Raw genomic sequence first — 13,592 nt, forward strand, 5'->3', positions numbered from 1 at the left:
CTCAAGCTCTCCGTTCTCGGGATCGACTGGAGCTTCTCCGCGTCGGGTATACCGTCGATCTTCGGGTACGGCCGCTCTCCGGCCCTCCTTTCTTCTCCTACGAGCCTCCCATACCTCCCACACATTTTCCCCTCTCTCTCCCGCATGGCTGGCTGCAGGGAACATAGGCTTGGAGCTCCCCTAAATATCCTCCGTCGTGACCCCTTTGTCACCGGCAAATCCACTACCCCAGCACCTCCCTCGACCTCCACAAGAACGGCGGAGACCTCATGAGCCCATTCCTTCACCCACCTCTCCTAACCGTGCCTTGGAGCACCACAACCTCCCTGGATGGAGGTTGACGACGGCCTACCAGTGGGGCTGCTGGTCAACCTATCGTCTCTCTCCCTATCCCCTCGTGCCGCTGACCGTTGGGCCCCGTGCGTGAGGTTGAAACCTCACTCGGGCGAGGTCCGCTTGCTCGGCCGACTCGGCTAGGCTGACTGTGGCCCAAAGGCATAGTATCCTTTTTCCTTTTTGTCAATATTTCCAAAAATCCTTGTGGCTAAAAAAATCCAAATCCAGTGATTCTAATTTCTAAAAATTTGTAATATTGCAACCGATTTAATAGTCCCACTTGTGCAATTTTTGAAAAGAGCTTTAGACGTTGTTTATACAAAACCTTGTTTAAAGCATTTTAGCTTTTCACCACTTTTTACACTTCAAAACTAAAACCTAATAATTTTCAGAGTACTAATACTCACCCCAGTATTTTACAAAAATAAGTTAACATTTTCTAAGTGATCTATTTTTCTTGTTTTTACCGTGGCCTTATTTTTGCCCGTTACATTGCGACGTGTAGATTCCGTGGCTGACGAAGAGCTTGGACAAGAAGGATTTGAAGATCCCGAGGAATTTATTGAACGAGGCAAGCATCCCCTTGACCATGACTTGAAACTTTTTATGCATGTCATGTGCCACTTTATTTCGTTGCATCTGAATGATGTTGAATAAGTGACTGATACGTCTCCAAAATATCTATAATTTTTCATTGTTCCATGCTGATATATTATCATTCAAGGATACTTTTTGGGCATTTATATACCAATTTATAATATTTTTGTGAACTAACCTATTGACCCAGTGCCCAGTGCCAGTTCCTGCTTTTTGCGTGTTTTTTGCTTTGCACATTTACCCTACCAAACGAAGTCCAAATTCCACGAAACTTTAATATGAACTTTTCTGGACTATATGAAGACATGCAAACATGGGAATTGGACGAGAGGACGCACGAGAGAGATACAAAACAACAGGGCATGGCCGAGGGCGTGGTCTCGCCCTGATGGCTTGTGGCCCCCGTGGATGCCTCCCGATGTTTCTCTCTACCCTATAAATTCACAAATAATCCGAAAACCCTAAGAGCGCTCCCAAAGCACTTATTCCGCCACCGCAAGTCTCTTTTCCGACGGGTGGCCATCTAAACCTCCATTTCTGCGATCTCCTGGAGGGGAGATCAATCATGGAGGGCCTCTACATCAACCTTGTTGCCCTCACCATGATGTGTGAGTAGTTCACCACAGACCTACAGGTCCGTAGGCAGCACCTAGATGGAAATCTCTCTCTCTCTCTTATGATCTTCAATACCATGTTCATGGCATCTTCGCTTTGATCTATCCGATGTAATCACTATGTATGGCTTATGGAGTAGCTTGGTTAGGATGGTGGAAAAAAATTCAAGCAATTCGTAGATAGATTCAATAATGTTGAAAGAGATTCATAAATTCACAAGTAAGAAAAAATAGATCAATAACAATGAGTATACATGAAAACACACACACACATATAGATAAGTGGGGTCGTGCAACCAAGGAGTAAGCACAAAATGTGGAATCCATAGAAAAATCTTGTGTTGCACAACACTAGAGAGACGCTAGCACGATTGCTCAAATGGGTGTGATACTAAATTGTGCACAACCTATAAGAAACAAAACATGTAGTCTTTCTATCCCGACTTGTCCTATGTATGTATGAGGCACGATGTCTCCCGCTCACGTGATCCAAGATGATCAAGTATGATATGCAATTCTGCAATGCTATTACTTTTTCTATTTTGCTTAAAAGATTTGCTTCTCTTTCTTTTGGCGATGATATTTTCTATGGTCACAATGCAGGGCGTGCACACCAAGATAGCAATTATGTATGCGGGTACTATTGTAACACTAGAGATGATACTATGATATATGCACACAATTGAAGCTATGCAGAGTATGTATCACTAAAGTGCACAGGTAGCATAGCCCAGCAATACTCAATGGCTAGTCTCGATAGGCAAGATATGGAAATAGGCTCGGGGTAACAATGCAATGGCAAGGGTGTAATCAAGAGTGTCGTCGTGATTACCTCCTTGCTTACGATGAGGTGTCAATGAAGACTTGGTCGGCGGTGATAATGGGCGATGATGAGCGGCTATGTTGGTGTAGAACCACTCCTAATTAGCTAAAACACCTTAGGAAGTGGTAAGATCATGACTTAAAATCTCAAGGGCGAAAAGAATGCGAAAGTGCAAAAGGCAAAGTTTCTATTATGGTCGGAAGTTTCGGGATAACCGGAGGTTGCGGAGGCCGGAAGGTTCGGGAGGGTGAAAGTTATGAGGTCAGGAAACTGAGACGAAACCTAATTTCCAGATCTGAGACTTGAGTGGAAAATCGGGGAAAACCCTAAATCTCATGGTGAGAAAGAAAAATCGATGAAATTGGATGGAGGGTAAGCTAGATCCATTCGTCCACAACGAAATCCACGAATCCAAATCAACAAAACCTCCTAAAATCCTATGAATCCAAGAAATTTTCGGTGTGGCTATTTTTGTGAGAATTTTCGAAATTATGTCAAAACAAAACAAAAATTGGCTAGAAAGTGGAGGATAATACTCCAAAGTGTGAATCAAGATGGCTCATGATACCAAGATGATATGGGGCCAACCCATGGGTCTTGATCTTTTCACACTTGGAGGGGGGAAGGGAGAAACCAAGGAGAAAACACAAATTCTCAAGAACGATGTCCAACCACAGATCCACTAGCTCCATAGAAACACACGAGATACATAGATCCAAGTTCAACAAAAGGATACAAGTAATGGATAGTCTTCCACTCCGAAGGAGGGGGCTTGATATCCCGTGGGATATTCCCTAAAGAGGGGTCGTGGCATCCACTAGGATCTTCTCACATAGAGGTGTTAATCTCCATGGAAGAAGGAAGTAGAAGGAGTAATGCTCGACTAGTTTATGAGCCAACACATTGCTAACCCTAATTTGGAGGTAGGAGACGAGTATTTATAGTCTAGGGTGAGATGTGTGTGTGTGTGAGAGAGAGAGAGAGAAAGGTACATGGGCCTCGAGCCCAATTGTATGCGCGCAGGTAGGACGGAAGTTCTGGGCTAGCTCCGGGCGGGTTCCGGCCTTTCCACAGAGTTGGCACACTTTGTGGCGGCTCGAGTGTGCTGAGGCCGGAAGTTTCAGGTGGGACGGAAGTTTCGGGGGTCGAATTCCGGGACAAGATCCGGGCTGGTTCCGAGCTATCGAGAGAGTTGGCACACCTAGAGATGGTCTTGGACAACTGGGTGGCCAGCGGTTCTGGGCTCGCCGGAAGTTTTGGGCTGGTCTAGGGGCTTTCCTTGACGCTTGCCTCCTTTTCTTTGTCCAATTCTTCTCCTTCACTCCCGAGCTCCCTCGATGGTCGATGTACCTGATTATGCGTAGCATCTCTGCTTGAGGTAGCGGATGTGTCTCATGGCAAGTTATGGGTAGTTCGAGAAGGAGAGACATCACCTCCGATTCGATGACGCGTGCGCGAGCTCTTGTCATAGGTCCACTTGGAGCTTGATGGGTTGGTGTAGTATCCATGGGGATGATCATGGGATGCTTCGCATCACACACTGTGCCTCATGACTGCGGTGGACAGTGCCCGGGGCACCGCGCCCGACATGATGAGCACAGATTCTCGCGCGAGCGTTATTGCCAACGTCGCGGCAAGCTAGTTACTAGGGTCGTAATCGCAGAGAAATCCCGTGCGAGGGAGTGATGAGGCACATGACGAGGGAGCAGAAACGCAGTGCATGTCGGACCAGGGTGACTGCGGTGGCACACGGAAGCTGGTCGTGGCGCCGCGTCAGACAAGACGAGAACGGAGTGTCGGACGAGTGTTCTTGCCGGTGCCACGGCGAACTAGTTGCTAGCGTCGCCGCCACACAGGAAGTTCGTGTGGAGGAGCTTTGAGGCACATGACCGGGAAGCAGAAATGCAGTGTGTGTCGGACCATGGCGATTGCGGTCGACAGTGGCCGTGCGCGAGTGACCTCATCGGCGGCACGACGAACTAGTTGCTAGCCTCGTCATCGTAGAAAAAGTACACACAGAGACAATGGACAGAGGAGGAGAAATGTGGTGCTCGCGCCATGACAGCATTAGTGCACTGGGAGGAGAGAGACAAGGTCAAGATGACCAACGCCGGAGACGACTCCAGTGTAGTAGGATGTGGGCAAGGAGGTCAAGAGAAACGACGTCGGCGTCGAAAGGGACAAATATGATTGCTTTGAGACAAAGGACAAGGGAGAACATATAGAGTGTGCGCGTAATTGCGACATCATTGCAGTAGGATCGTCGAAACAGAAAAGTTTTAACACGAATGTCGTATGGAACCGCATGATGAAGTTGTCAGTCAAAGAAAAATTCAAACAGTCGACCATACGCGATGAATTTGAAAAAAATCATCCAAAATAGATCCACATATGAACACAAAATTAAGCATTTATGGTTGATCAAACTATGTACCGGTCGTAAAAATAGAACTGTAACATTGATGCGCATATTTTTCATATAAAGCTCATGTCGAATCGAAGCACGGTTATTTAGATTAGTAAAGAGAAGGAAGAAAGAAGATTAGGAAGGAGTTTAATGGAGGTGTAAGAAAAAACATGCACACAGCTCGCATCCCTCCTATCTCGTCTTGTGCAAGGGCCCCATTCATATGCGTTCGTTGTGCATCGTCCAGTCCTGGTTCTGAAAAAACTGCGGATTTGAATCGTAGCTCTTGAATCACGTTCGGGTGCTTTAAAATTCGTGCTATGCAAGTCGAATACTCCCTTCGTTGTGAAATATAAGACCTTTTAGAGTTTTGACTATAAACTACATACGGAGTAAAATGAGTGAATCTACACTCCAAAATATGACTATATACATCCGTATGTAGTATATAGTGGAATCTCTAAAAGGTCTTATATTTAAAAACGGATGGAGTAGTATATAGAGGCAACCAATCATTTTATTTTATTTTGCGCAAACCTGATTAGACCATATACGGACAACCGATAAAGCGTGTATTACTAGATTTTAAAAAAAAACACAAACATATTGTAATGTACCACAATACCCCTACCGCTCACCAACCAACCGTATTTCACCACCACGAGCACAATCGCCACCTTGGCGGCACTATATAAGTTCCGGCGTGCGCGCGCCCCGGAAGCAGGCGAGCTAGACTGGCACAGCGGCTCGAAGTCGTGGAAGCAAGCGCAGCTCACAGGCACTACCTATCTCCGAGGCGAGGCGACGAAAACAAGATGGAATCGTTGCTGGCAGCTGCGGCTGTCGGGGTGGAGCCGTTCCCGTCAGTGGACAAATGCGACGCGTCGGGGCGCGGCTCGCACGCCGTGGCAGCCGACCTCGACGGGACGCTGCTGCGGTCTCGCAGCACGTTCCCGTACTACGCGCTGGTGGCGTTCGAGACCGGTGGGTGGCCGCGGCTCCTGATCCTGCTTCTCCTCGCGCCGTTAGCCACCCTGCTGGGGATCGCCGCATCGGAGGCTGCGGCTGTCCGAGTGCTCGTTTTCGCGGCGACGGCAGGAGCGCGGGTGTCGTCGATCGAGTCCGCGGCGCAAGCCGTGCTGCCGCGGTTCTACGCTGCGGACGTGCACCCGGGCGCGTGGCGGGTGTTCTCGGCGTGTTCCAGGCGTCGCGTCGTGCTCACCTCCACGCCGCGGATCATGGCGGAGCCGTTCCTGAGGGAGTGCCTCGGAGCCGACGCCGTGGCGGGCACCGAGCTCACTACGTGGCGCGGCCGCGCCACTGGTATGGTGCACCCGCGCCGCGGCGTGCTCGTCGGCCGACGCAAGGCCGAGGCGCTGCATGAGATATTTAGCCAAGACAGTGACGTGCCGGACGTCGGCCTCGGCGACCGCCGATCCGATTACCCCTTCATGTGCCTGTGCAAGGTTAGCTTCTAGCTGGTAATTATCTCTTAATTACTCCTTCAATAATGCAATTTTTGGTACTCCCTTACTAGTACTAATGCATGAGCACCAAATTGGAAGGGCGCATGCATGACTAATACTAGTACTAATTAATAAGAGTAATTGTTTTCGCGCCTTAAACCTTGTCTATTTTAAAAATGCACGCAAGTTTAACTGTGTCTTCTAAACCGTGACGGAGGAAGTAGTAGTACTCCACATAGTACCGAAAATCAACTTGAGTTTATACTCCCTCTGTGCTGAAATAAATGTCTTAACTTTATATTCTTTTTATTTTAAAATAATATGTTAAACTTAGTATAATTTTATATTAAAGCTAATACAAAGTTAAAACTTTTATTTTAAAACAGAGGGAGTTATAATGTAAAGTTATAGTAAATTTAAGACACTTACATAATACTCCCTTCGTTCCTAAACATAAGACATTTTAGGGATTTCATGCAAGACTACATATAAAACGAAATGAATTAATGTACACTCTAAAATAAGTTTATATACATTCTTATGTAAATCATATTAAATAAAATTATAGGGTCTTATATTTAAGAACGAAGGAAGTATACAGTTATAGTACATTTGAGACACTAATTTTGAAACGGAGAAAGTACTCGTAGTTTTTATTTTAGTAAATGTATATGTACTACAGTACGTTCATTGCCTAAGTGGTTAATTGATGTTTGAGAAAAAATCTACAGTGCAAATTCGTTGCTGCGTTTGAAATAGAGTTGGCAATTTTAAGGCGCAGACGATACATATTGGCGCCATGAGTGCGTCGCTGCCATATCACAAGTGCCAAGTACGCATCACGCATGTGTAAAACTCGCTCCGTTCCTAATTATAAGTCTTTTAAGCGATTTCATTAAAGGACTACATACAAAGCAAAATAAGTGAATCTATACTTTAAAATATGTCTATATACATCCGTATGTACTCCTTTAATGAAATTTCTAAAAAGACTTATATTATGGAACGGAGGGAGTAGGAGTATACGGTGTAAGGCTCAACTCTATTACATGCATGTATAGTACTTTCTATTTTAGTGATGTAAACGTTTTTAGATTAGTTTACGAAGGAGATATAAGTTTTTTAGAGATTTCATTATTAAACTACGTACAAATGCATATAGACATATTTTAAAATATAAATTAATTCATTTTGTTTCATATGAGTTCTCTCTTGAAATGTCTAAAAAGATTTATATTTAAGAGCAAAGTGAGTATTAATTTCCAAATTGTTGGTGCAAAATGCGCCGGAGAGGAATATGGTCCATGATCGCCCCCACGTTGCCGTACGTAAAAACTTCTTCCTTTATTTTTAAATATAAGTCTTTCTAGTGAAACACTAGGAAACTACATACGAATGTATATAGATATATTTTAGAGTGTAGATTCACTTATTTTTCTTTATATGTAGACCATTAAGACCATTAATAAAAAAATTAAAAAACTTATATTTAAGAACGGAGGGAGTACTTCTTATTTGCTTGCTACATAACAAAGTGGCCTAAAATCTAAAAACTACCTTCCAATCACAGTAAATCTACCCATTCTTGACTGCACCGTGCCAAGAAAAAATATACTGTATCTTTCAAGCATGGATTAAGGTAAGGTGATCGCTAATCTACAACTGAGCCTAGGTTAGGTACAATATTAATTACTTTTTTCGTTTTAAAATAAATATCTTAAATTTAATACTAAGTTAATGTATATTTTGCAAACTAATATAAAAACGTTTAGATCACTAGATATTTACGTAGGTAGTATAAATTTAATATTAAAATAATAATACTCATTTTGAGAAGGAGGAAATACTTACCAACTATCCCTACTGTGCACTACCAGATGCACTAAGATTACACGCAAACAGTAAGGTTGGTTGGATCACATCTTGCCTCCCATGCCCGTTGTTATGAACGTGCTGGTCAAGGACCCGACACGGCTTTTCTTGCCCCTACCTACGCGCTTCGCAACATTGATTGATTAAAGAGAGCTCCGGTGGCATCAATTACATTTACACGGCCAGCGTACCTGGTAGGTTGGTAGGTAAGTCCGTAAGTGGTGGTTCTGATTTACTACTCCTGTAGTACAATTAACTTGTGTTCAAAAGAAAAGTACAATTAACTTTATGGTTCAGAAAACAAAAGAGAGAAGAAAATGAAAGACTGTACTTCCTCTGTAAACTAATATAAAAATGTTTAGATAACTAAAATAATGATCTAAACGTTTTTATATTAATTTATGAAGCGAGTAGTAGATAACAAGTAAGAACAAGATACAGTTAGCACACACATACGGTTAGCGCTTGGTGCGCCTAGTTGGATTGAACAAACTAAATCTAAAGAGTGGTAGATAGTGCATGCCTACAAGTTACAACATCATATTATTTTATTTTATTTTTGAAATAACAACATCATATTTAATGGCATCATACGATAGAAAGACTCCTACGGAAGAAAAAGAGAAAAATTTACTATTATTAGTCATGAGATAGCTAGGTACATGTATATATTATTAGTTTATGTTACTACATCTATAACAAAAAATAACATACGTATGATATCATACAACATTTTATTTATTAAGTTGTACATTCATTTCGTTTTGATACTCCTTGTTATAGTTTAGAAGGCATGGTCAAATCTATATGCATTTTCATAATAGGTAAAGTTTAAGACACATTATATTTTTACTTTCACCAGCTAATTAGTACTTCGTTGTATTTCTTCTATATGCATGTGTAATGTAAGTGTTGCTTTTCAGTCCACCTTACAACCAATCTAAATTGTAGAAAATTTTCAAACACATCTTCTAAACTGTGACGGAAGAAGTATGTATGACATTAATTATCTTATTATTCAAATCATTTCTTTCCTCATTAAATCATTGCCACACGAACAGTTTGTTATGAGTTGGGTCTTATGTTAGGACTAAATACTTTCAGACAGTCTTCTAAGCCAAAATAGCTCTACGTCCGGGACAAACATGAATCATGATGGTTGTCGTAGTTGCACGTGATTAATGCATTTTAGTGCACACTGTACGGGTATTAATTACCCCTCTATAAACTAAGAGCAAATACAATAAGGTACAGTCAGCTGGTTCTAAGGATTAAAATATTACTCCCTCCGTCTCAAAGTTCTTGTCTTACCTTTGTCTAGAAATGAATATATCTAAATACTAAAACTTGACTAGATACATTCGTATCTAAACAAATCTAATACAAAAATTTTGGGACGGAGGGAGTATATTTTTGCTAAATTGGATGTGAGAGAAGAGGATAGAAAAGGAAAGCGGACTCTTCGTCAAGAGCTAGCTCGCTCCTATGTGGTTTGTGAAAATAAAAGGTGGGTCATATATGAGAAAAGTAGTACTCTTTTATAGCTAACTATTGTACTCCCTCCGTTCCTAAATATAAGTCTTTTAAGCGATTTCACTAGATGTCTACATACGGAGCAAAATGATTGAATGTATACTCTAAAGTATGTCTATATACATCCGCATGTAGTCCATCAGTGAAATCTCTACAAAGACTTATATTTAGGAACAGAGGGAGTATAAACTAGCTATAAGATGGACTATTAAGCATGCTCTAATATAAAAGTTCTTATATTAGTTTACGGATACTTAACAGTAATCTTAAGCATCTACTCCCTCCGTTTCTAAATATAAGTTTTTGTAGAGGTTTCACTAATGGACTGTATACGGATGTATATAAACATGATTAAGAGTATAGATTTACTTATTTTGCTTTGTATGTACACATCTAATGAAATATCTTAAAAAACTTATATTCAGGTACGGACGGAGTACTTATGTACTACTGGGCCCGGGACAGACATGAATCATGATGGCTGTCGTAGTTGCACGTGATTAATGCATTTTAGTGCGCACTGCACGAGTATTAATTTCTCTTTAATTGTGCAATTAGTGAACATGGTGGGGTGCGTCGCGTGTGTGTGGCAGGAAGCGTACATCGTACCGTCAGCGCCGGTGGAGGCCGTTAGCATGGAGCAGCTGCGGAGGCAGGTCATCTTCCACGACGGCCGCCTGGCGCTCCGCCCGACGCCGCTGGCCGCGCTGCTGACCGTGCTGTGGTGCCCAGCGGGCTTGGTCCTGGCATGCTTCCGCATCGCCGCGGGGGCGCTGCTGCCCATGCCTTTGGTCTACTACGCCTTCTGGGCGCTGGGCGTGCGCGTCGTGGTCAAGGGCAGCCCACCGCCGCGCGCCGAGAGCAAGGCGGGCCGCACTGGGGTGCTCTTCGCCTGCTCGCACCGCACGCTGCTGGACCCCATTTTCCTCTCGGCGGCGCTCGGCCGACCCGTGGCGGCCGTCACCTACTCATTGTCAAGGCTATCCGAGATGCTCTCGCCGATCCGGACCGTGCGCCTGAGCCGCAACCGTGCTACTGACGCAGCCATGATCACCAGGCTCCTACAGGAGGGCGACCTCGCCATCTGTCCCGAGGGGACCACGTCCCGAGAGCCGTTCCTGCTTCGCTTCTCGGCGCTCTTCGCGGAGCTCACCGACGAGGTGGTCCCTGTGGCCATGGAGAGCCGTATGGGCATGTTCCACGGCACCACGGCGAGGGGTTGGAAGGGGATGGACCCCTTCTACTTCTTCATGAACCCCAGCCCGGTGTACACTGTCACGTTCCTGAGCAAGCTGCCGTCCCAGCTCACCTGCAGCAGCGGCGGCAGGCCCAGCCACGAGGTGGCCAACTACATCCAGAAGCTCATCGGTGCCACGCTCTCCTACCAGTGCACCAGCCTCACCAGGAAGGACAAGTACCGGGCCCTCGCCGGCAACGACGGCATCGTGGACGTCAAGCCCATCAACAAAGCACACTAGATGTTGCTTGCTTACCCCGTGCCTAATTTAATTATTTGATTTGCTTGTGTTGATTATTACTCTATTTCTCATCTTCTCTGAGCATGTTGGCCATTGTACGTACCAGATGGGAGTTTTTTTTTTTTTTGCGGTAAGTACCAGATGGGAGTTGAATGCAGTTTTACTACTACGAGTAGTACTGTACCAAAGTTGAGAAAAAAAAAAGAATAGTACTACTGGGGTAGATGAGAAATTGGGGGACAGGAAACTATTCTTGCTCGAGTCAGCAACGTGCACATCTACTGCAGGCAACAGCTCAGGACATGAAAGCAAAGTTATTCGGTTTGGTCGATTCCCTCCCACTCAGCAATGTGCACATCCACTGCAGGCAACGACATGAAAGCAAAACAGAACAACCAATTGCTCTATGTATCATGTTTGCATCTATTGCAACACATGCCGCATTATTCTCATAAATAATGATGGGTGGTTCTATTAAACCAATTCTACATGACTGTTGTAAGTGGTTTATCATTCTTCGAAGCCATAAACATTCATATGATGCTTCAAATAATGAAATTATTTCAGAATGATTTGTAGGTGTTGCCACCGGAGTCTGTTTTAAAGACTTCCATGATATAGCAGTACCACCATATAGGAACACAAAGCCGGTCTGTGATCTCGCATTATGGGATCATAAAAATAGCCGGCATGTGCATATCCAATCATATGAGAGTCCATGTTTTTCTGAAACTAGAAAAATAGGCCACGATCCTTTGTGCCTTGGAGATATCGAAAGATATTCTTCACTCCACACCAATGACGGTTGATGGGAGGTGCGATGTGTCTAGCAAATAGATTCACTGCAAATGCAACATCAGGTCTTGTGCAACTTGCAAGATACATAAGCGCCCAATGGCACTGAGGTATGGAACTTCAGGTCCCAACACCTCTTCTCCATCATCCCTTGGCCTGGATGGATCTTTCTCTACGTCTAGAGATCGAACCACCATAGGAGTTTTAGATGGATATGATTTGTCCATATTGAATTTCTTCAATATTTTCTAGATATAGGCAGCTTGGTGTACCATGATTCCTAAGGGAAGGTGCTCAAGTTGGATCCTTAAGAAAAAAAATTGTTTTATCCAAATCTTTTATCTCAAATTCCATCTTTAGGTGATTGCGTGCTTCATCAATGTTTGGTGTGTTGCCAATGATATTGAGATCATCAACATACACAGAAATGATGCAAAATCCTGCAAAAGGACTTCTTGATGAAAACACATGGGCAATCATCACTATTGGAGTAACCTTTCCGAAGAACGAACTCACTTAGTCGGTTGTACCACATCCGTCCCGACCGTCTTAAGCCATATAATGACTTATTCAACTTTACACAATACATGTTGCATTTTGCACTATTATTCGGGACAAAGATTCCGTCAGGAACCTTCATATACATGTCTGAATCTAGTGACCAGTAAATATATGCGATCACGACGTCCATCAACTTCATGGATAGACGATTTTGCACTTCCAAAGATATAAGATATCGGGAAGTGGTTCCACGCATTACTGGAGAGTATGTTTCATTGAAATCAATGCCAGGCTTCTGCATGAAACCTTGTGCTACAAGCCTTGCTTTATATCTCACCACCTCATTGTTCGCATTCCGTTTCCGGAGAAAACCCCATTTGAATCCCACAGGAAAAACATTGGGAGGTGTAGGTATTGCTTCAGTGAATACCTTTCTTTTGTTATGCGAGGCAATTTCTGCTTGGATTGCATCCTTCCATTTAGGTCAGTCGGAGCGCCTTTGACACTCAACGATAGACCTTGAATCATGATCAGTGAGAAGGGTATCTGCAATCTTTTCAGCAAAATATATGTGGACGGTCGTAGTCTTACGGTCAAATGATTCTCTAGAATCAACATAGTTGATGAAAATTTCCTGCAAACCTAGAGACTCTTCGTGATTCCCCAATACGATTGAGTATGGGTGTTCTGATGTTCCAGCCAGTTTGTGCATGCTATGTGTATACTATCCATCACGTGTTTGTCACACTTCATGATTAGAATACTTATATTATCTTATTTTGAGCTTATTATGTCATTTAGGAGGAAGATAAGCTAAGTATATGACATTTATGAGCTAACCAAGGTTCTTATGCTATTTCTAACCTAACTAAGCTAATTATGTCATAAATGAACTAAATAAGCTAATTATGTCATTTTGGAGGATAATTAGCTAAGTATGTCTTTCTTGGGGAAAATAAGATAAGTATGTCGCATAATAGGGCTAACTAGCATGTACGAAACTAATTTCGCATTTGTTAAGCAGAACACTAGAGAAAATTTACCGTCGTCGTCATCAAGGATGTGAATCACCGGGGTTGCTCGGGGCTGGTTCACCTGGAGAAGGTTGCCCTGGAGAAGGGTCATGCGATGCGGCTCGGGAGTTATTCTGCACCAAAGATAGTTTTGCAA

The 13,592-nt window shown here is 43.5% G+C and overlaps 1 protein-coding gene across 1 annotated transcript; it reads left to right on the plus strand.

Moving 5' to 3' along the window:
* Positions 1–5,330: 5,330 nt before the first annotated feature.
* On the plus strand, positions 5,331–11,228 carry LOC123428368 (glycerol-3-phosphate acyltransferase RAM2-like). Its single transcript, XM_045112569.1, has 2 exons — positions 5,331–6,243; positions 10,242–11,228. The coding sequence occupies exons 1-2, from the start codon at positions 5,593–5,595 to the stop codon at positions 11,124–11,126; spliced, it is 1,536 nt and encodes a 511-aa protein (XP_044968504.1). The 5' UTR covers positions 5,331–5,592; the 3' UTR covers positions 11,127–11,228.
* The last annotated feature ends 2,364 nt before the right edge of the window (positions 11,229–13,592 follow it).

Source organism: Hordeum vulgare, chromosome 1H (assembly GCF_904849725.1).
Source record: "Hordeum vulgare subsp. vulgare chromosome 1H, MorexV3_pseudomolecules_assembly, whole genome shotgun sequence".
Taxonomy (NCBI): Eukaryota; Viridiplantae; Streptophyta; class Magnoliopsida; order Poales; family Poaceae; genus Hordeum; species Hordeum vulgare.